This window comes from Betta splendens, chromosome 1 (genome assembly GCF_900634795.4).
Source record: "Betta splendens chromosome 1, fBetSpl5.4, whole genome shotgun sequence".
Lineage (NCBI taxonomy): Eukaryota > Metazoa > Chordata > Actinopteri > Anabantiformes > Osphronemidae > Betta > Betta splendens.
In genome coordinates, this window is record NC_040881.3 from 16718629 (window position 1) to 16740654 (window position 22026).

The 22026-nt window shown below is 43.9% G+C and overlaps 4 protein-coding genes across 17 annotated transcripts in view; all 4 read right to left on the reverse strand.

Annotated features, from left to right (window-relative positions):
- LOC114851306 (dynamin-2-like) overlaps positions 1-10292 on the reverse strand; it is an 11205-nt gene extending 913 nt beyond the window's left edge. The window contains exons 1-20 of one of the 6 annotated variants that reach the window (XM_029143095.3): positions 9874-10287; positions 7929-8002; positions 7610-7759; positions 7315-7518; positions 6694-6792; positions 6174-6334; positions 5938-6080; positions 5724-5859; positions 5560-5627; positions 4465-4603; positions 3755-3841; positions 3593-3663; positions 2924-2978; positions 2375-2485; positions 2183-2292; positions 1985-2096; positions 1425-1592; positions 1061-1287; positions 683-922; positions 1-458 (exon numbers count right to left, since the gene is read on the reverse strand). The exon at positions 1-458 is cut by the window's left edge and continues 627 nt beyond it. In XM_029143095.3, coding sequence (XP_028998928.1) covers positions 392-458; positions 683-922; positions 1061-1287; positions 1425-1592; positions 1985-2096; positions 2183-2292; positions 2375-2485; positions 2924-2978; positions 3593-3663; positions 3755-3841; positions 4465-4603; positions 5560-5627; positions 5724-5859; positions 5938-6080; positions 6174-6334; positions 6694-6792; positions 7315-7518; positions 7610-7759; positions 7929-8002; positions 9874-10034 — 2583 coding nt within the window. In that variant the 5' untranslated portion in view covers positions 10035-10287 and the 3' untranslated portion in view covers positions 1-391. Of the gene's footprint in view, positions 462-682; positions 923-1060; positions 1288-1424; positions 1593-1984; positions 2097-2182; positions 2293-2374; positions 2486-2923; positions 2979-3592; positions 3664-3754; positions 3842-4464; positions 4604-5142; positions 5282-5559; positions 5628-5723; positions 5860-5937; positions 6081-6173; positions 6335-6693; positions 6793-7314; positions 7519-7609; positions 7760-7928; positions 8003-9873 lie in introns of those variants that run through there. The other 5 variants (XM_029143077.3, XM_029143085.3, XM_029143068.3 and 2 more) reach the window with 5 other exon arrangements.
- A 2870-nt stretch (positions 10293-13162) lies between these two features.
- On the reverse strand, positions 13163-15288 carry LOC114852040 (CMRF35-like molecule 7). Its single transcript, XM_029144070.3, has 5 exons — positions 15104-15288; positions 14719-15030; positions 14525-14566; positions 14144-14254; positions 13163-13694 (listed from the first exon to the last, which is right to left on the reverse strand). The coding sequence occupies exons 1-5, from the start codon at positions 15141-15143 to the stop codon at positions 13429-13431; spliced, it is 771 nt and encodes a 256-aa protein (XP_028999903.1). The 5' UTR covers positions 15144-15288; the 3' UTR covers positions 13163-13428.
- Positions 15289-16259: 971 nt separating this feature from the next.
- Positions 16260-18070, reverse strand: LOC114851906 (CMRF35-like molecule 8). Of its 7 annotated transcripts, XM_029143795.3 has the most exons (6): positions 17938-18070; positions 17504-17845; positions 17258-17287; positions 17138-17170; positions 16724-16851; positions 16260-16642 (listed from the first exon to the last, which is right to left on the reverse strand). In XM_029143795.3, the coding sequence occupies exons 1-6, from the start codon at positions 18002-18004 to the stop codon at positions 16379-16381; spliced, it is 864 nt and encodes a 287-aa protein (XP_028999628.1). In that variant the 5' UTR covers positions 18005-18070; the 3' UTR covers positions 16260-16378. The 7 variants fall into 7 exon arrangements, with proteins under 7 accessions (XP_028999628.1, XP_028999638.1, XP_028999626.1 ...); XM_029143805.3 differs by lacking the exon at positions 17138-17170; XM_029143793.3 differs by having other exon boundaries at positions 17138-17287.
- A 607-nt stretch (positions 18071-18677) lies between these two features.
- Positions 18678-21938, reverse strand: LOC114851855 (CMRF35-like molecule 1). Of its 3 annotated transcripts, none has more exons than XM_055511670.1 (6): positions 21741-21938; positions 21341-21661; positions 20997-21107; positions 20880-20921; positions 20663-20799; positions 18678-20186 (listed from the first exon to the last, which is right to left on the reverse strand). In XM_055511670.1, the coding sequence occupies exons 1-6, from the start codon at positions 21775-21777 to the stop codon at positions 19830-19832; spliced, it is 1005 nt and encodes a 334-aa protein (XP_055367645.1). In that variant the 5' UTR covers positions 21778-21938; the 3' UTR covers positions 18678-19829. The 3 variants fall into 3 exon arrangements, with proteins under 3 accessions (XP_055367645.1, XP_055367647.1, XP_028999514.1); XM_055511672.1 differs by having other exon boundaries at positions 20663-20739; positions 21341-21664; XM_029143681.2 differs by having other exon boundaries at positions 21341-21664.
- Positions 21939-22026: the final 88 nt, after the last annotated feature.

Here is a 22026-nt window from a genome sequence, read left to right on the forward strand (position 1 = left end):
ACAAATACTAAATCTTAACTGTCCTTGAAAAATGAAAAATACCTAGATGTTACACAAATACATGTAAACTCTATTGGCTGACAAAACATTAGCAGGAACACGAGTCAAAAGGTTACTTATAAGTGTTTTCTTATGATAGAAATGATATATTGTTTTTTTAAAAGTAATTTAGTTTCTCAAGGGAGCAAGCACAATTCAAGATGACTTACTGCTTAGGGTTTTTCTCCATAAAAAGATCAAATGTATCCCTTTTTAAAATCTCAAAATGATATATGCAACGTTTCTGAAATGCACAGACTAAAAACAGCATCAGATCACAAATAACTGTAGGACAAAGTCTGTAGTCGTAGTTGTTGTATACATAATAATATAAAAGTGTAAACATGTGTTTCTAGTCTAGCAGGGAGGGCTCTGAAGGGCGTATGATAGTGGGTCGGTTGGGAGCAGCTGGGGGTCTTCTGCTGCAGGAAGACAGTAGAGAGAGAAGGGGAGGGGGAGGCATTGGGAGAGGGCAGGGGAGAGAAGAAACATGCCAGGTAAGATATCAGAGAGTCATGCACCAATGATTTTCAAAGCACCAAAAGCTGAATCACACAGAACAGTATTCATTTATAACCGTTCACCAGCATCTTTCCAACAACACCAAACACCCAGGTATGCGTGTGTACGTGCACGGTTTTACCTCGGAATCCCTGGTGGTAGTGAAGGAGGCACGCGGGCTGGCCTTGATGGAATAAGGGGGACACCTCCAGAGCTGACATCGCCCCCGTATGCGGTTTGGGGTCGAGAAGGCACGGGTGGCGCTCCGAATGCTGGTGAGGGGTTGAGGGGTGGAGGAGGACCCGGGGTGGGCCCCCTTGCTGCTGGGGGCCGACTGGGAGGGGGCGCTGTAGCGGAAGCAGGACGGGCTACAGGAGGGGGACTGAGGCACAGGCAGAGTTTCAGTTCAACATCATCATTCATCAACTTCTGCTCTGCCTGTGTATCTAGTTAAACACGGTCATTTTGTTTCATGAAGCTCAGTGTGTGTCAATAACCACAAAAAATAATATGGTCTTACCTTGGGTCCTTGGCTATCCAGGTGTCGTCTACTGGTGGAGGCACTGGTGTGGAAATGGTCGTTGTGCTGATGTCACCAATGATGAGCAGAGCCTCTTTCAGAGCATGGTACATCCTCAGCATCTCATCTCTCCTCTGAGCCTGCTCTGCTGACTCCTCCATCAAACTGCCCTGATCCCCTGCTGAGTACAGATAGGCCAGTAGCTCAGAGTGGATGAAGTCCTTTGCCTGAAGGGAGAGAGAGAGAGATTCTTGTTACAATCTTTTTTATAACAACAATCTGTTATTATAAAACATTTTTAATAAGATAATAATTTTTACTTGAATAATATATCCTGGACAATAACGTGAGGATGAACACTTACGTTGTTGATCATGAGGTGCATGATGGTCTTGGGCATGAGGTCCCTGATGGACTTGTTGACAATGCCGATGTAAGAGTCCACAAGGTTGCGTATAGTCTCCACCTGCCGTTCCAGCTGTGGGTCCATGGACACCGTGTCGCTAGGAACCATCGCGTTTTCATTCTCGGACTGAAGGACACAGGATCAAGATGCTTTTACAATTAATTTTCTTTCATTTTTAAATACACACTAGCCAAAATGAAAACATTTAACAACGACATTTGGTAAACTTCTGTTGCAACTGGGCCTTCACACCACCGGGGGGCGCTCATTTCTTGTTTGGTTTCGTTCTGAGACATCTTAGTTTTGTTCTTGTTCTTTGTTTGTGATGTCACTCCCTGTTTGTCCTGTCCGGCAATAAGTTATAAGGTGTTATGTTTAGTATTCAAGTTTTTAGTTTATGCATAGTTGTCGTCGGTTTATCATAGGATGGTGTGAGCAGTGTCTTGTTCCATGTTGTCCTACGCTACATAGTTTCTGAAGTTGAGTTTGTCTACTGGGCATTACACCCTCACATCTACCTGATCTTTCTCTGGATAAACACCGGCCCTGAGAAACGAAGCCTTCCAGCTGTCAACATCCTCCTGAGTATCGCATGCTAGCTCAACCTGACGCAGATCTTTATACACATTCCTGTTAGAAACACATGCACAAACATTAACAAATGAAGCAGATGAAGGCTGTCAACACAATCATTTTTAAAAACATATCATCAGCACCTCTGCTCAGTGTTGAAGATGGCAAAGACGTGTTTGCTAGACATGAAACCTTTTTCCACATCTCTCAGCTTCAGGTTGTCCAGAGGCAGCATGTACTTCTTCTCTTTCTCCTGATGAAATACAGTAAAGTGAAGTAGGAAACACAGTAAAGTGAAGGTTCTCCTGCATCCACTGTTCACTACATGACCTCACCTCCTCATCTTTGTACCAGGAGAGAGACTCAGCAGTCAGGACGAACCAGTAGTCCTTGGATCCTCCCTTCATGATGCTGATGTTGATGGTGAGCCAGCCTCTGCGGATCACCTGCACACGAGAGTTCACGCACACAATGCTCATACTGTAGGAGTCATAGTGTAAGTATACACACAGCGGAAAAATAGCAAAAAAGCAGGACGGATAATTACAATACTCCACATTCGCTAGGAGACAAACAACCACATTTCAGTGTCATCGGATTTTCGCAATATCCATATGAGCAACTCTTTCAGTTCCCCCTACTTCACCAAGAAGCACAAGCCTTCTTTCCCGCCAGGGCCTGAATGACCGTTGGCTCCCCCACCTCTGTAAAGAGGAAGTACAAAGTACAAGGCACAGGGGGTACAGTACCTACAGGAATGGACCAATGAACAGTATAAAGGAGGAACAGAGAACAAGGAAGAGAAAGAACAGAAAGAAGAGAAGGACACAGAAGGCATCATGGGAGCGCAGCTACAGTGGACGGCTGGTTCCATGTTCATTCACCTGATTGGGCATGACTCTCTTCTTGGTAATGTTAGCAGCAGTGCGTTGTTGGGCGCTGCAGGAGAGACATTGAACACAAAAACCCATATTTAGGAACAGGAGTGTCAGCAAATGTCCAGTGATTCATGTGTGTGTACAAGTGTGTTACAGTCCAACTCAGTCACGTGTAACGTACAGAGCCTATAAAGTATTTGCTCCTTCATATTTTGGTCATGCTTTAATCACAATGAGTGTAATTAGTTTTGTGTCACACAATACAACAAAGCAAGTGGCTGCTAGGTGCATAATGAAACCTATTGGTGTGGTCACAGATCAACATTCTGTTGAGCAGTCACAGGACTTAAAGACTTCTATAACAATTCATTATTTATCTCTTCAGGATTTCATAGCTGCTTGGACCATGAAAAACCTCATTATCCATCACTTTTTCAGGCTATGGATGCACATGACTCCATATGTTGATGTAAAAGCTCCATGCTTCTGCTACTGTAAGTCTTCATTTTTGTGAAAGAAGGAGCTAAGACGTTTCTGCTCTAAGTGATACCACAAATGTACTGTAGTGACTGTGGTTACATAGTTTGTAGTTTGGCCACAAGAGGGCGCTGATATAAACGATATGGTAATGGACCGTTAGTAATGAGCACAACACACTGTCATTGTGTTACTTACTTTGCAAATCCAATGAAGTCCTCATGGTTGGTGTTGATGTAGGATAGCTCAATGTCAATCAACAGCAACACCTGATATGCAAATCAGAACACCTTTATGTAAAGCACGTTGTTCGCACGCGCACACACACGTGCGCACGCACACACGCACACACACACACACCTGGTCTTTAGTTTTGCTGTCTCTCTCTCTGATATAGGTGGTGACGATCCTCTCCGTCTCCTCTCTCAGTCGTGGGTATGAATTCAGCTGTAGACACACACACATACTACTGCAGGCACCATGACTGTAAACATACTGGCCAACTACACCCAACCAATTAAAGTATAAGCATGAAGGCAACCAGTAGATGTAGAGTAGCACCTAGAGACTAAGGAGGCATGCACTAACAAGTTCTCTGTCAGCTTGAGGTTCCTGTCATCTGTAGAACACTGTGCGTTGGATGTTACAATGACAACAAGCATTGGAAATGGTTAATATCAAGCTGACAGTAACTCATCAAGAATGACAAAGGATCAGGGATAGCTTGTGCTTGTTAGTTAACGGGAGAAACAAGTGACAAAGTTAGCTCTATTAGGACCATTGTACCGTTTGTAAGCAGCCACAGTTCCCAGTGATTTAGTGAGTAAGGCAGGGTGTGGGGCTGGTAAAATGGTGTCACTGCTGGGGTAAGGGTCCACAATCAGAACAGGATCAGGGATGTGCTCTTACATTTTTAATTCATTAGAGAGCCACAAGGTGAGGTGGGTGTGCAGTGAAGCCCTAAAGCAGCGGTGAGTGGGATCAGGTCATTCATTTTTTTTTTAAATTCCTTGGCTGCTTTTGTCTGTATCAATCACTTCAACACTCGCCTCTCCACTGGTCCTGTTTACCTTCTCTGTGCACTTCCTGATCAGGACGACAAGCTCGGTGACGACCAGATCAACGCATTTCAGACAGGGGTCTTTCAGCTTAATGATCTGCTTTTTCACTATGGCTTCAAACGCCATGTCAGGGGTGAACAGGCCAGTCCTGTGGCAAGGCATGTTAGAGGTTTAACAACGTGAAAAGAAAAACGGTGATGACACAGTATGGGCCATGGTGAGGAACAAGGCAAGAAAGAAGCCCACAGTGCAAGTGTGAGTGAGAAAACAGAAAGATGCAGCAGACAAATATGAAAAACAAAACAGTAGGAGGTATTTAATTAGTTCAAAACAGAAACAAGCCGCATGATCTCAATCCTCCTTAGCCGATGTAAACGTCTACCCAGCCGTTCTGTCCCCACACGTCTTGTTTGTAGATTGAGCATAGATAGAGCCGGCTGGCTTTGTCTTGTTCAAGCTATGGATTAACATTAAGTCTGTAGCTTGTTTTGCAATGAACCTGCAGAGGAATGTAGCAGCCAGTCTGTGATGGGACTGGACATTCAGCTGCGCCTGCATATCGCACATAGGAATCTACGGCTTTAGATCACTGTCTGGAGCCCAGACGCCCCCTGGCAGTGCCACCTGACCTCTCTGTGGTGTGTATGTGCAGGTGTGGCAGCCGGGCACGAGACCATGCAGTGATACCTTATTGGTGCACTGTCTGACTGTGTTGATGAGCTCCTGGATGACCAGGTCGATGCATTTCAGACAGGGCTCTTTCAGCTTAATGAGCTGCTTTTTCACTATGGCCTCAAACGCCAGGTCTGGAGTGAACAGGCCTGTCCTGAAGAACACACAGACAGGGCATACATGGAGACATGGGGCAGGAGAGGAGGGGGACACAGACACGCATGGAGAGCAAATAAAAGGAGAACACCCAGAAGAAAAATGTAATGAAAGACAGACATCAGACACACATGAAACAGAAGAGCCAGCACACATACTGGAAACATGAAATGAAACACAAGCTGAACCAAGAGGACACAAACAGAAGTGTGGAGGGACAAAGCAGCAGACAGACACAGGTATGTGCTGCAGGACTGGGCTTGTTTCCAAACTTGCCTGACTCCGTGGATGTTTTTGATGGCGTAACTGATCTCTTTCCTCAGTTCCTTCTCATCAAACTCCATCTGAGACACAACACAAGCCGCTTAGAACGGGTGTGTTCTATACAACGTTATTGCAAATTAGTTGATGTTCATTGAGTTAATGATTAGATCAGTCACCTTCACCAGCTCAAAGGGAAAGCGCTCATGGAAAATACGGTTGATTTTTGCTCCACCGGACAAGTTGGAGGTGTCAACCTGATCCCCGGAGCCTTCGATGCACTTCTCAAAGTCCACACCGAACTGCTGCACCATCCTGTAGTGATCACACCATATAATGTGTTAACATGACGAATGAATGGCTTTGTGAGCAGACGTCTGCTGGCGCACTGACTGAAGCAAGGCCTTGGTCTTGCGTGCGGGGTCGTCGGGCCGGAAGTTCTTAAACTCCTCCACCTCCTTCTCCAGTGATAACTGCTGGCTTTGCAGCTTGCTGCGTAACCCTGGCAACGTGTCACGGATGTGGTTGGTAAGTTGCTGCAGGAAGAACAAAAATGGAAACAAACTGGTGAGTCACTGTTAAGGTGAAAGATGGCTGGAAGTGGCCGACGCACGCTGTGCACATGTCACCTGGTTGAGCGTCTTCTGCAGGTGGGGTGTGCCCATGCGCTCTGCAATGTGTCTGTAAGCAGGGTGGGACAGGAAGAACTTCCTCTCCGCAGCCAAAGCAGCGCGGATGTCTTTCTTTCCGTCGATGTCCTTCTGACTGCGGTTCACAACCCCGATGTAGCCTGACATCAAATATCGATACAGACAAACAGGAAGAGCACATATTAATCAGTAATGATTTCAAATTATGCAAATACAACACAATACGCTAAAAAATGTGCACATTACCAAAATAATTAATTTGCACGTATGATATCATTTAATTAGTGTGAGTATCACAAAACAAACACAACAAATACTGTTGGTTCTGTGCCTGCGTGTGTCTGATAAAGTATCTCAGTCTCAGCGCCGGGTTGAATCTACCTACCAGCATGTTGGGATATGAATGTGGTTTAGTGATAATGAGGCTTGGCAGGCAGGAGACTGTGTGTGTGCGTGCGTGCGTGCGTGTGTGCGTGTGTGCGTGCGTGTGGGCTCACACCTCTGCGGAGGGGCAGTAGCTTATTTTCCAGGATGTCTTGTGCATCTGTCCCCTCGTCCATCAGGTCCAGCTTTGTGATCACACCAATGGTCCGCATACCTGAAAAACAAAGTGCTGCTGCTAATCCTTCTGTTCTAACACTCAGTGGTTGGAGTGCAGGCAAAAAGAGCAAATATAGGTTTTAGTTTAAAACTCACTCATGTAGACAATGACATGAAGAATTAAAGCTAATATGCACATACTAATTCATTCAAACTCACATACAGCGGTACAATATCCAGTTATTACCCTACCACAGTACAAACCTGTACATGCTCCACACTGAATGAATGAGAGCCAAATGTGAAATTAATTAATTCTGAATACATCTCTCCTAATCTTATTCAATACATCTATGCTGCTAACAGTTAATTATTCTGCGCTCCGGCACTGAGGCGAAGATTAATGATGTGTGTGAGTGGGGTGATAATGGCTGCGACGCTTAGTCATTAGCACAGAAAGGTAATTATCTTCACACCAAATTAGGGCAAAACGTGTTGCATTCACAGACAAATCAAGCAAACCGTTAACAGGTAAACATCCTGGTTTTGCTCTCACAGAATCAAACACAGCTCCTCTCACCCTGAGGGTCCACCTCTTTGGCAATCTTGAGCGCATCAGAGTTGGCCAGGTCAGTGTTGGCCGGGGTGACAGCCAGGATCAGACAGCTCTCCTTCGTGATGAACTGCAGCAGCATGTCTCTGATCTGGTGCTCGATGTCCAGGGGCTGGTCTCCCACGGCAACCTTGGTCATCCCCGGCAGGTCGATCAGGGTCAGATTCAGCACTGAGGGATGTTGATGGGAAAGAAGGAATGTGTTGGACAGAGGCTGAAACGTGCAGCTAGAGGCCTGGCCGTACTTATGCGCGTGTGTTACCATTAGGTGAGTAGACACGGAGGTTGATGGGGATGGGGGAGATGCCTTTGTTGGAGCCAGTGAGGCGTTCAGTCTCTGCTTCAATCTCCTGACGAACCTCCTCAAAATCCACAAACTTTCGACCCTTGCAGTGCAGGAACTCTGCATATTCTGCACACATCGTGAGGAGATGGGTTGGTTGATAAGAGTGTAGTGGGAGGAAGTGCGTGATGTTAAAAAAGGACTAAAGTCATTTTTTCTGTGAGAACCTGCTGCTGACTTTTGGCTCAGATTTCTGTATTTAAGGCTTGTACCGTCTTGATCAATCAACACAACTTGCCTGCTTTACTGTTCACCAGCTGGAGGATGAGAGGACGGCGGGTGACGATGCCAGATCCTCTGGGAAGAAAATCCCTAACGAGGAAACACAGATGTTATAAACAAACTCGACATGGATACATTTAGGTGTTTGGGTGATGATCTGTCAGATCCAATTAACAGAACAAGTTGTTGCCTCTGCACTTGTGCAACACTGATGCAAGAAGTAGACAGACTGACTGACTGACTGACTGACTGACTGACTGACTGACTGACTGACTGACTGACTGACTGACTGACTGACTGACTGACTGACTGACAAACAGCCCTGTTCACATAGAGGAACATAATCACATCCAGTGACGTTCATCAGAATGGGAACGGGTTTTGACCATTTCCAGGTCACTGCCTGCTCATCTCTCCAGGCCACGAGATGATCTGTTACTGACTTCTAATGCAATGCAATCAAACTCCCCACACACCCTGTGTCTGCTGTCCACTGCTGACGGTGCAGTCAGGATGTTACACAACTCTGCTTTCCTCTTCTTTTCCTGCCACTTGAAGACTTGAAACCACAGCACAGCACTATCAAAACTGACAAGCTCTTCATATTGGACGCATTTATCCTCAGAACATCTCCTATCACCTTGAAAAATACTTAAACCTAATAAGTCCAGGTCCCAGCGTTCTTGAACTTGGACCTCTTTGTCTCATAGAGACAAGTTCTAATTGGATGAACATTAGTAGCTCATCTAGCCAGTGTTTGTCCTTCCCTCCGACAACCACCGGTCTAAACAGTTAAAACAATAACAGCATTAATCAATGATGGAAACAATGGCTGGACACGAGCCTGGGTTCCTGCTGCACCTCTGCATGTCAGTAGGCTAATAAGCTAACATGAAAACGTCTCTGTGCGTATCTGGTACCCAGTGTGTCACACACACATGACAGTGCAGCTGGTGACATCACTGATGACCCCCGCACAAACACATCAATGCCCCCACTGTCTCCCCAAACCACCGCTTGGGACCCGGAGACAAAAGGCAACAGGAAAAACAGGAGACTTTGCTGCTAATCAACATTCCCTGTCTTTCGGGACAACAAATGAACTCATTCTTAAATGTTCCAGTTTGTGAACCACTTCACTTGGGGATACGAACCTAAAGCTATTCAATGTAATGAAACGCAGACTGCAGCACCACAGCCACGCGTTTGTGTCCTTCCCGTTCGTCGTCACACATCGTTTTGATGTGTTCTGACTGACGCAGATTGTTCATATCCCACGTTGGTACAAACTGGCCAATCCTCACATGTGGCATCAGTGCTGCTTGTGATCACAAACACGTTCAGCAGCGCCTTCACGCAGCGGGTGCAGGCGTCTGCCAGTTGTATTTGTACAGTCAACACAACTGTAATAACGGCTGCATCAAACCTGCCAACAGGTTTTTGTACCTCACCCTTGTAAGGTAAAACATTGACTTGATCTACATAATGCCTGGCCTGCAGAAATGCGTTTACTTTCTCCAGGCAAACAGTCTCAAGGAAACGCAGTACTGGTAAATGTTTGACAGAAAGGGCCCAGTATGAGTCACTGAGCATGAGATAGCAGTTATTAGATCAGATGGAATTCGTTTTACAAGAGAACCGATCTGGGACACAGATTAAAGACCAAAGTCACTTTTAAGTACAATTTGAAGCATTCCTCCCCAGTTTCTTTCTTGAATCAACAGCTGCTTCGTTGCGTAAAAAGCGTAATTGCTGCTCCTGAATAGCTCAGATCGAAAATGGAAAAATCCACGGGGCGAAAACATTAGTAACTGGGAGGTTCCAACGCACGGAGCGCGTAACACACAGCTTAGTGGGCCACTTTTGGCGTAGTCTATATATATAAAAAAACAGAACATCCCGAGTAACAAACTGTGTAAACTTCAAATTCAATTGTCCGAGACAAAACAGCAGGGTACAACCTCCCAACGAAATTCTCCAACACGGAGCTCTTCCCCGCGCTTTGGCCGCCGACGACCGCTATCTGCGGCAGGTCCAAGTTGCAGCTCTGGCCGATGGAGCTGAAGGCGTCCTGCAGCTTGTTGATGAGGGGGATGAGGTCCTCCATTCCCCGGTTCCCCATGTCGGGATCTGCTCTGGTCCTCTGCCCGCTTCCAACGACGGCAGAAGGTACGCGCTTTTCAGCGAGCCAAAAGTTCCAGGTGGCGGCGCGGCTTTATGCGTATCAGCAGCACATGAAGCAGCTACGGGCCGAAGGCGCCAGCAGCAGGCCGGTACCGGGGCTGTGGTGAGGTGACAGACGGGAGGACGGAGGCACGAGTGGCCACATTACGCCAAAACTTCTGTCATCATCCGGTCAGGCGACACCCTGCCTCCGCCGGAGGTCGTGGCCCCGCCCCCACCGCCACCTTTGTCTGTCATTGGTCAGCGGGGGCGTCCGTCAGAGTACAGTACATGCCGTGTTTCCACAGAGGTGAGGGTGGATTAGAAGTTTTAGACTTTGAAGTTGAGCTGCATTTTCAGATGAAATGATTAAAGAAATGCTTGGAGCCACCGGAGTAATTTATACCTCAACATTTTTCAGAAGTTAGGTGGATTGAGATTCCAACTGAAGCGTTTTCAGATTTCCAATAAAACTAAAATAAATGTATGCTAAAAAAATAAAAAGGTATAAAAATAAAAAGTTTTATCTGCAGGCATTATCCTGGAAACTGCGTTATATTCACACTTTCTCTCCACACAAGGAAATAATATGGAACAAAACTAACATTACAATCAAACATAAGAGTCTATTTAAGGAAAGCTGGATTGAAAAGGTGATCATTTACGTTACTTCTTGGTTTGATGATAAAGGTAAGATGCTTGAATATGAGAAAATTCTGAAACTCTTAGTTGAATCAAAAGTAAAATTAATTAGAGAAAAGCTTGGTTATCACTCTTTCAAATAAAGTAAAAAAGTTGCATTTTAAAATATTAGATTTTTATATTTACCTTTGTAATATGAGATTTTCAAAATGTATAGATCTGACCTTTACATTCTGAACACTGAGGCAAAGTCTGATACATCTGTTCTGTACAGTAAGTGTCCATACTTGTTTTTTTGGAAAGGCACAGAGAAGCATATTTCTAATGAAAAAGGTCATGTAACTGTAACACTTTTGGAGTGAATAATATTACCACAAACCGTGAAATCAGTGATCTTTCAGTATCAGTATGTCATATTGTAAACCTTATTCTTCTGATGAGCATATTTCACATTCATAAAATGTACTACTGTAGGTTTTCTAGGTTTACCCCAAATGTCTACCCCTGCTTTTTAGTGGAACTAAACTAAGCTGCTGTCAAATAAAAAGTTTATTAACAAACTCTTATGACAAACTTTACTAGTTCTGCTGCCAACTTTTGAAGATGTTTTTTTGGTTTTACATTTTTAATTTAATTTGTTTTGATTTTCATTTATGTCAGTAATTTATATTGTGTTGTTTGCTGCAGTTAATAAGGTCATTGTATGCCATTGTATTGTAAGTTTAAAAAAATTAAGTGCATTATTTACCATCTAGTATATTAAGTTATTGTGGAGGTAAGACAGACGGGGCAGAGGGATAAGAGACATGGGACTTACTGTATGTCTATTTCTTAAATTACTCTATTTACACGCGACAACATGAAAAATTCACATTTATTTTCTCTACACTTGTAATCATAGCGTCACACAGATGGACAGACTGTATTGTCATATTATACCATTGCTGCCTAAACAATATTTATTTTATTATTATTTATATTTAACCATATGTTGTGGTTGATGTTATAAACTAGGCTCTTTATTTTTTATTTTATTTCTAAATAATAAAATAACGACATATGTAGTGTTTGATTGCATTAATATTCATACATGTAAATGCAGCAAAAGTAATAAGCTCTAAAATGCTACATTATGTTCCTCGAGACCGCGGCAGTCGATGACAATAACAAATTCAGCCTCAAGAGGGCGTCGCAGTGCAAAACAAGTCAGAGAATAGTTCATGTAACGGTATCATGAATGTAGTTATGAAGTGTATGTGTAGGTTTGTTCAGACTAATAGTTTTAGTTTATGATTTTTTTGGGTGGACGTTACTGTGTTTTAACCCTAAAGTTGAAAATCAAATGTCCAGGTTTCAGATGCAAACAATTACAATCTTTTCATACCATAGGTTTATTTTGTCTGCGTTTTGACTCCAGGTTATAAAGTTCCTCCTCGCTCTCATTTTATCCTTTTGTCTTATTGTCTGATGTAAAAATAGTCAGCGGTAAGAAAAACATCATTGATGTATGTAAATATCAACCACAAATGCTTGTGTTGTGTGTGTTAAAGAGTATTGCAGAAGAAGAATTCATGAAGTTTTCACCAGGAAGGAAAACACGTTTGCGTTGTTGAGGAAAACTAACTAGTGTGATTAGAAGGTGCAGCCAAATGAACAAAGCATGATTTGTTACATAGTCATTTATTAAACCCTGCCCTTGGATTGTGGGCACAAACTGCTCTGCTGCCAGGTTTCGCCACCTTCAAGGACGCTGCTCCACACTGTCCCTTCCTCCCAGAGCAAACATTACCATCAATGCACAACAGAGAGCGAGAAGCCCGAACGAGAAGCCCGCGTTTCCCTTAGAGCCCACCAGGATCACATAAACGACATGTATTCACACAACATACAGTGTAGAGGATCAGATTTGATCATCACTAATCACATCACTGTCACAGGCACAGACATGCATGTGGACACAGGCAGTCACATGAGACGCACAAGTGCACCATCATGCGCTTCCTGTCTAGGACTCCTAATGTCTCCTAATGTCTGTTTCACCATTTTATTCCTTAGCATATTTATATGTTCGGACACAAATGGTTCCAAATTAACCAACACGCACACTTACCATATTTCTCCTCATAATGAATCTATTCATGGTAAACTCCTCTATTACCCTCCATGAGCTTGTCCAGCTGTGTGCTTCCTCCATGAGACTCTTTCTCAGCTACTCCCCACAGCTGAACACTGATCATATCTTCAGTTCCTCCCTCTTTTATTTAATTATTATATTATAACTTCTTTCTAACCCGACCACCGCTGGCTTCACCCGACCCGTCACCCTTCACATTGCCCGTAGTTTGATATCACCTGCAGCTAGTTATTATACACAGTGTTTGTGGCTTTTTGTGTAGAGTCAACATGTACAATTTACACTTCTACTATTATTAAAATACAGGGAAGAAATGTTATAATATATATTTATTTTATAATGTAATAATTTATCACAGTACAGCCAAGAACCGACAGGACAAACATAACATAAATAAACATAAATAATTTTTTCTCAATTTCATAATATTGGTTACATAGAAATAAATTAATTATTAATGCAAGAAAATCTAATTCAGAATACAATAATCAGCAGCACAGAAATATTTCTGACTTCCACTGCTTTATTTTTTCACCTTCCGCTACTTTAGGTTTCAAATGAAAGCACAGAGGTGAGATCAGTGGGTGATGGTGGAGTAAATGACAGCAGGTGGAGGTGTGGCAGGGCTGCAGGCTGTGTGCGTCCCAAAGCTGACCGTGCTGTATAGAAGGCCCTCTGGTCGGATCGGAACCGCTGATGACGCCGTGACGTTGGCGTAAACATTGTCTGTGTGACCTCTGTTGGTTTTACACCTGTCATCTGCATCTTCATCCTCTTTGGCTGTTGAAGCGGTGAAGGCGTGTACTTGTTTCTGACTGGACCGGTTTGTGTCGTGGTCCTTTCCTGTTTGGAGAGCGATGATACAGTAAGTTTAGAGTCCCATTGAACTATAACTTCTATGTTGACCTTTGACTTCCTGATCTAAGCACTTTACTGCTTATTTTCTACAACACCTACTCAAATATAATGATTTCTGATTAATAACTGATGATTATGACCATTTCTTTGATAATTACTATGAAAGTGTGTTCACTACTAGAACATTAATAGATGGCCAGTCTGCAATAGACAGACAGGACTTACATTTTATTTACAGTCAGACTCATGACCTACTATTCAATAGAAACGGCTGTTCTCATCCTAAAATGGCTGGATTTAAGCTGCGGTGGTACAGTAGTTAATGCCTGTGATGATGTGATTGGGTCTTGCAGCAGTGTGCAGCTCCAGTAGCTGCCTGAGCTGTGAAGCAGGTACTACACATCATGGCTAATGTTGGGGCTTGAGCTTCATACCAGAGCAGCTTTGGATGTGTCGTCTTCCACGTCTTGCAAGTGCTAGAAGGACTGTCATCACCAGAAAGAGCACAGCCAGTCCAACCGCTGTTCTGACGGACACCAGCCACTCTGAAAGAGACCACATCATTATAATGTACCACTGAACGCTGTCAGACATACTGCATGAATAACACAAGGACACATTCTCTGAACTACGCTGAATTTAAAAGGGCAACGCATCACATCCAGCTGACACACTCTTCACTACTTCATGTGACTTATAGTAACTCGATGTTGTAAAAGGTTTGTTTTGAAATTCAATGTGACGTATGTTCGCTCCACTGATTGCTGTATGGAGCTGAATATACATACACTCACACATATGCTGCAGTTGCTTACCAGAGGATGTAGCATTTGCCTGACCTGCATTATTTTTGTTTCCTGCGAGAAGAAAAGGAGGAAGGAATTAATCTAACTTAGTTCCTTGTCTGGTCTCAGTTAGTGAATCATTTTTTTCCTGTAACTTTTCTCTGCTGTGAAAAAGCAATGTTAGACATGCAGCGATGTAAACAAAATATACAAATCTGACTCACCCTCTTTGACTTCAAGGACAACCTCATTGTATGTGTCCACACCATATCTTTCTATTCCACACCAATAGATTCCTGAGTCGTCCATTGTCAGTCGATGGATGGTCACGTAGAATGTGTTTCCTTCATCCCTGATGCTATATTTACCATCAGAACTACTCTTTTCTCTGGTACTAATCAGGACATCTTTTTCATTTCCACAATCTCCCTTGCAGAAATACTTGATGTTGTAAAAAGCATTGGAATGAGAACAGGTTACTGTGACCTCGTCTTCCACTTCTCCTGTTACTGACACGGCTTCAGTTTCCCACAGCTCTGCACAAAACACAGCAACAGAGGTCGGTGAACTTAAGAGTCAATGACATCTACAAGATCTGGATAAACTTACCTTTTACAAAAAAGACCAAAATGAGAAACGTCAACTCCATGATACTCAGTCAGCGCATACAGGATGTCTTCACCCTTGCTTTATGTTACCATGTCCTGATGTCTCAGCTCAGCATTTGTCATAGGTTCCTCTTTGTGTTTGCACTTTTTCTGTTTAGTCAACTTCCTCCATCTGAACCGAGAACATGCGGGAATCAAAGGCCCATTTACTATTAATAAATCAAAACATCAAGCTGTTAACTTGCTGACATTCCTGTAGTTCATTTACATGATCTTTGATTTTGTACATAGTAAAACAAAAAAAAAAACATCAACAACACAAACCAAACAAACCATAATCATTTACCAGCTACACATGGATCAGGAGGTTGACAGATGAGTTCAGTTCATCAAAGGCTCAAATGCAACAAATAGGTTTAGGGCTAGTAATAAAGTGCTTCAGATGTGATACAGATAGAACATCACCTGGCAGAGGAGTCCTACCTGTACACAGACAGGGATCCCACACACTGCTGTCACGTTTTAGAACCAGTTTCCAAAGTAATGAACAAACTTCAAATCTCTACTCATCAGGATTTAAACAGTGTTACTTGTAGTGTGTACTACTACAGTACTTTGGCATCTCCTACAGTATGTGATATTGTTGAGAAGGGGCCATGTTGTGTTATTTGATAAGATGGATAAGATTTGACGTCTGGGAGGTGCTTTAATAGACATTCATGTAACTGGACATACTGCATAACGCACACCTGCATACGAGAAACTTCTTCAGCCAGGAATCAAACCCAGGTTCTTTAACCTACATCACCATGCGCTCAGTGAAGTAATCAACACGATGACTTCCTGTATTAGGTTATGACACCGAAATACAGCTGATGTGCTGAAGAGGTGTGCTCCATATGATACGTTCCCTCACAGAGCACTAAGGTGTGACTTTACGTTTGCTGAGACTTGCTGTGCACATTACTGAACTTAGAAGTCCTGTATCATTTCAGAGTCACCAAACAACTCTCCACAATATGAATGTGCATTTTCATGATGAAACTTCAGTAGTAAATGTCTCACAGCCCTCAAAGCAGAGGTGCATTTCTCCACCTGTTGGTGTTTACAGTATCCACACAACATCTACATGTAAATGAAAAAAAAGACTAAAAGAGTTAGTTAAACTTAGTTATTTTATTTATTCAAACAATGTTGCACTTTTTTGTCAGCGAGTACAAGGTCGACATAAGTAGTTCAAAATGAACCCATTTTAACTAAGTGTGTACTGTATAGCTCACACTGCTCTCTCATCTTTAACACCACAGTTCCTGTAAAGGTCCTGATAAACCTTCTCCTCTCCCTGGATGTCATCCAGACTTTGGTACTGGCAACTGTGTTCTAGCACGTCGACGGCCGCATATTCATTTGATCTGGAGTTGGCGCAGACGTTGGGTGGTGGAGATGAAAATGCTGAGGGATCGACACAGTCTGGACACGGGCAGCAGGGCTCAGGCTGGTTCTGTACACTGGGCATCATTGTCTCGTAATCAGCTGACGTCTGGGCCGACAAGAGAAGCCTGGCAGTGAAGAGGTTCTCTGATGTCACAGCATTTCTGACAACATCACGTTAAAGACAAACCTGTCTGTTGTGACTCGGAGCTGAACTCCTGTGTTTGACGGTCAACATGAGACCGAGTGTGAACACACACACGAACAGCATCGCCGCCACACACATCACTGCAGTAAGGAACAGGGGGTTGCTGACCTCTGCAGGAAAGAATGAAAAAATGAGGGTTCACACACACACACGCACACGCGCACCCACGAACGCACACACACACACGCACCCACCCACGCACGCGCGCGCGCGCACACACACACACACACACACACTCATGCACGCGCACACACACACACACACACACACACGCACCCACGCACGCGCGCGCACACACACACACACACACACACACACACACACTCACGCACGCACACACACACACAAGCAAAACGTGTAGTGCTGTGAGGACACAGACACACACACAGCACTCACGAATGACTGCAGTAGGGATCATCTGCACTGTAGCTGAAAGTGCAACAGAAGCACAAAGACTTTCTATGTCACTCATAATCTGCTGAATCTGGTGCGTTATTGAAGTCACAGTGCACTTACTGGAACGCCAGAGAATGTCTGGAGAGTCCGCTGTCGTTGGAGGGCAAAGAAACACATTTAGCTTGGGAAATGCACACCTGCATTTGCAATAACCTGTAGCTGTTTCATAGAAATAGAAAGAGGAACATGTGCAGTATGAGAGCAGAGGCTCTGCACGGTTCTCATGCTTCGCAGGTGGAGACATGAGGACGAAGTCGCTCCCCGGGTGAAATATGCCTGCATCCAGTACAAACATACGTACTGTACCTGCCACAACAGTCAGCTGCACCACAGTGATGTCATCAGGATGAGCGCTGACATCCACCCCGCACCAGTAGGTCCCACTGTCCTCAGCGGAAGCCTTGTCCACCCTGACGATAACACAAGCTTCAGCCGAGTTGTCGTACAGAGAGAAACGGCCGTTTTCCCACAGCTGGTCGGGTCCTTTGGTCACTATCAGATTGTTGGACACTTTGCTGTCCACCCGGTAGAAGTACTTTAAGAAGTAAGTAGAAGTACTTTTCTGAGAATCCCGTGTGTAGTTACGCCTGAAAGACAGCGTCTGACCTTCCTCCACAGTAACAGTCATGGTTGTGATGCTCACCACACCTGGAATTAGAATAAACTGTTAGTTATACAGTGGTTGCTTCCATTAACAACATCACATTAACTGAAAAAGTCAGAGTCTTCAGTGAGTTCACCTTGGATGTGTAGGAGAGTAATGATGACAGTTACTGCTGAGCTCCATGAGATCCAGTTCACTCCCATCACTCCCAGTTAACCGTACAGCAGCACCAGTTGTCGTGTTCTCATTGAGACTGAAGTGCGTGTACAGTATGTGTGTGTGTGTGTCACTTTCATGTGCTTGGGTTTACACCTCTTCCTCTTTCACCTGTCCACATGTAACGCTGAACCATGTGAAAGTGAAATAGTGGCAGCGTGTGTGACTCAAATAGTGACCCGTGCATGATTTTATTGCCTAGAGCATTCCGCAAACCAGCACATTCCTCAACCGTGTGTTACATTACAGGCTTATTAGAACAAGACTGAACTAAACACTTTTAACATTCTTGTACTTTAAACCATCAACTAATTTCTAAAGAATCTTTACTCATCTGAAATCAAAAGGCCTCTCTCTCTTGTTCTTGAGTTAGAATGTGATTACTGTTACAACCACTAGGTGTCGCCAAAACCTATGTAACCTTTAAAACCTTCAACTCAATGTAACACACGCAGGCTTTAGAAGTGACAGGTTTATTTACAGAAAAATCGAATAAAGAAAAAAGCACCCACTACACAGTAAAACTCTTTGTGTAGAGGTCCTGCATCAATTCACACACCTTTATTCAGCTGAGATGTACCGTGCCAATATCATGTGTTCATCTATAAAAGGCAGATGTGATTGCAAACTAGGCTGCAAATAGAAGGGAATAGAATCGAATAGAATTTAATAGCGTTTAATAGAATACAGTAGATTAGAATAGCCTTCATTATCATTGTAAAGCATGATACAACAAAATTAGAGCTTCCACCAATTAGGGCTCTTGGTGTAAACAGACAATACAGTACAAGTAGAAAAGAAATGGTTTTGAAGCACCCCCCAAGCAGCGGGCTCCACACATGGGGGCGCCCTGGGAGCTGGTGTGAAGTGCCTTGCTTAAGAACACATTTGGGATCAAACTGGCAACCTTCTGTTTTCCAGGCTAGTGCTCAACCCACTGAGCTACTGTAACAGGCCAAGGTTCTAATATCCACATGATACCGAACTGCTTCCTGACATCAGATTAGCTTATGCCTGATGCTTCACATGAGTTATCAGGTAGGACTGATGCCTTCAAATAAAGGTTTAACTGCTTCTAATCATAAATGGCAGAAGTACAGTAGTAAAAATTAGCCCAACAGTCACTGCTGTCACAGGGTTAAACTGGGCAAGATTGCAAATTACATCATTCTAAATATCAAAAGTTTCTGTTTTTCAGTAAGTGATTTAAAATCATGGAACAAATTAGATGATGAATTAAAACAATGTACAAGTATAACACAGTATAGATATAAATATAAAAGGGGCAGTATTTCAAACTATACGAGTGAAGACGTATATATTACAAAGAGTATGTGGGGTAGGGTGTCTGATAATAAAAGTCAATGCACACACATGGCTCACAACTCTTGGGTGTTGGGTATTGAGTTGCTTGTGTGTCAGAGTGTAATTAGGGTGAGTGTTGTGTAAGTGGGTGAGTGCAGGAGGGTGGGTGCACAGTGGGGCTGGTGCTGTTAGTTACAGGGACTGGCTCCGCTACAGTATGTGTCAGGTGTAAGATGCCTCATTAACTATAAAGTGGTGAAAGACAAGCGGGTACGACTAGATACGTATGTTCTTCAAGCACGTAGTAAAGTAGTGTTTGTTTGGGACCATATTTTATGAATGTTATATGAATGACTTGTGAACTACATAACGATTTTCTATAAATGCACTACCTTTTCTCTTGTTCAGTTTTTTTCTTCACAACTTCACTTATTGTAACTTTATTTTCTTCTACACGCTTGGGGAAAAAAATCCAGTACAGTTCAACGATCCATCAGAAATCCCGTCTCAGATTGTTCCTGATAAATCCAAACCAAACCAAAGTTTCTGGGGCTCTGATGCTCTGACGTTGGGCTCTGCTCCGTCGCTCTCTGCTGTTTTCTTTCTGTGTTTTCTAGCTGCGCTCTCCTGGCTCTGCTCACACACTATGGGAGGCAAAGGCCTGATGTAGATCCTGGATGCGTTGTCGTGGGGGCTCCGGGCGTTTGCAGCTGATTGTCTCGGGTCTGTGTTCTCTCTGAAGATGCAGGAGTTTTCGTAAATGGGAGAGTGCGGCCTCTCCTCAGCCGCTGTGCCTCCGGATGTTGTTGTTGGATGCAGGTTGGGCCGCTGAGCACACGTCATCTCAGGTGGGTTTTTTGTAGGCTGTTTATCAGTGTTTGAAAAAGAAAAGAGTTTGAAATGAATGTCAAACTTCAAAATCAAATAGCAAAACTTTCACAATAATATACAATAAATCGCTTATTCACAATATATATATTCACGACTTGTTGCTTATTTGCCTTTTTGTTTACAGACCTTTGTTCCTTTTAACAAACCACCAGAAGCAGGAGGAACCAGCTACAGTATAAAATCCAACCTGTCTGTTATTTTGTTCTTGTCTGTTGCTTTAGTGCTGTATTTGTGGTTGGCTGTGGTTTTAAAGTTTTCCACCCACGGTGGTACATGGGGACTTTTGGATAATCCCTCTTCACATGTTGACATTTAAAACCAGGAAAAGAAACTTTGTTGCCATTCGTGCTATTTAATTTGCTGTCACAGTGTTTGTCATATTTCTCCAGGAAGAAAAGCGAGGGCACTTGGCCATGAAGAGAGATCATCAGTGACACTGTTTCACTCACCGCTCTGAGATCTGTGCCACTGCTGCTGGAAACCTGAGGCTGAGGTTCAGAGACTTTTCTGCATTTCCTGAAGCTCACTGCACACAGAACGACTGTGAGTGCAGAAGCAGCCGCGATGCAAGCGCACAACACAGTGCCTGACCGAAATAAGAGCAATGACTCATCAGTCACAAAGCATCAGCCGCCGTCTGAAGGGTCTGATCAGACACAAACTCACCTGTGCTTGAGCCGCCATCGCCTGTGTTAGAGTAGTTCCAGGCTGTGAGGTAAGATGAGATGTTACTTTGAGTCGGTTCATCAGTCTGTGCATTATCTGATTGGATGCTGTTCCTACTTGAAACGTGTGCAGGTCCACCCGTGTCCGTTTCAGGCACTGGCTGTGTGGAGCTGAATGTTTCTGCCTCTGTCCACGTGAAAGAAACATCAGCCGCAACTGTTGTAGCAGCTGTAACATCACCAGAGGACGGCGTGTTCAATACACGTAAAAGCCTCAAATAAATAAAATACATCAGCTACATTAACATTATTTAATTATCTCAGGTTCCCTGTGAGTGGTGTCAAAGAAGAGGATTTTACTAATTTATAAAGATAAGGTTAACTGATTCATAGTCAGAGGCTTTAAATCGCTATCAGTCATTACATACAAAAGCATATGATGATGTACCTGCTGTACTGTACCTTTCTTGACGGTCAGGTAAACTGCAGTGTACGTTGTAAACAGAGTTCTGTCCACTGAGCACCAGTACGTCCCAGCATCCGACAGCTGGAGGGGGCTGATGGTCACGCTGAACGCTCCGGTGCCCTGGTCCACCAGAGTGATTCTCCCTGTTTTCGCCACTGTACCGGACTGTACAGTAGCCAGAATATCAGCGCTGCCTGCACATGGGTCCCTGCAGAAGCCCTTTGTGTTCTTCGAGGCCAGCTTGTGTTGACACACAACCGTGACTTCTCCACCCTCCGTTCCCTCCACGTTTATGTTGGCGCCTGCTGCCCACACGGCTACTGCAGCAAAACGGGCCAAAGCTTGAACGCAGCCGATGGTTTAAAAGTGTTCAAGCTGTGAATGTGAGACACTTACCAGACAGAAGGCAACAGAAAGCGGCAATTGTCTTCATTGTGCCCGACTGTGCCAGTTTTCTAGGGGTTTCTCGCTCTGGAAAGTCCCTGTGAACTCGCTGTCTTGCTTCTACTCCTCTACAGTTTGTGTAAAAACAATTGCAGTTGTCAGAAGTGTGATGATGCGCCACAGCTCTACAGCGTTGTGCGAAGGAGTGACCCCGTGTGTAGTTCCCCATCTTCCTGTGGTTTCTACTGTACGAGAGCAGAAGACTGGGGCTGTAGGTGTCAGATATCTGCCAATGAGA

What these genes read in the sequence shown, in the direction of transcription:
- LOC114852040 (XM_029144070.3), bottom strand. Translation starts at nt 15,143, where the DNA reads ATGGAGTTGACGTTTCTCATTTTGGTCTTTTTTGTAAAAG. An exon ending in TTTGGTCTTTTTTGTAAAAG is followed by an intron (nt 15,031 to 15,103) that starts GTAAGTTTATCC and finishes TGTTTTGTGCAG; the next exon opens with AGCTGTGGGAAACTGAAGCC. An exon ending in GGCAAATGCTACATCCTCTG is followed by an intron (nt 14,255 to 14,524) that starts GTAAGCAACTGC and finishes GGTCTCTTTCAG; the next exon opens with AGTGGCTGGTGTCCGTCAGA.
- LOC114851906 (XM_055509246.1), bottom strand. Translation starts at nt 18,004, where the DNA reads ATGGGAGTGAACTGGATCTCATGGAGCTCAGCAGTAACTGTCATCATT. An exon ending in GATCCCTACTGCAGTCATTC is followed by an intron (nt 16,852 to 17,137) that starts GTGAGTGCTGTG and finishes TCTTTCCTGCAG; the next exon opens with AGGTCAGCAACCCCCTGTTC. An exon ending in CTCCGAGTCACAACAGACAG is followed by an intron (nt 16,643 to 16,723) that starts GTTTGTCTTTAA and finishes TTGTCGGCCCAG; the next exon opens with ACGTCAGCTGATTACGAGAC.
- LOC114851855 (XM_029143681.2), bottom strand. Translation starts at nt 21,777, where the DNA reads ATGAAGACAATTGCCGCTTTCTGTTGCCTTCTGTCTG. An exon ending in TGGACCTGCACACGTTTCAA is followed by an intron (nt 20,922 to 20,996) that starts GTAGGAACAGCA and finishes CTTACCTCACAG; the next exon opens with CCTGGAACTACTCTAACACA. An exon ending in GTGGCACAGATCTCAGAGCG is followed by an intron (nt 20,187 to 20,662) that starts GTGAGTGAAACA and finishes ACTGATAAACAG; the next exon opens with CCTACAAAAAACCCACCTGA.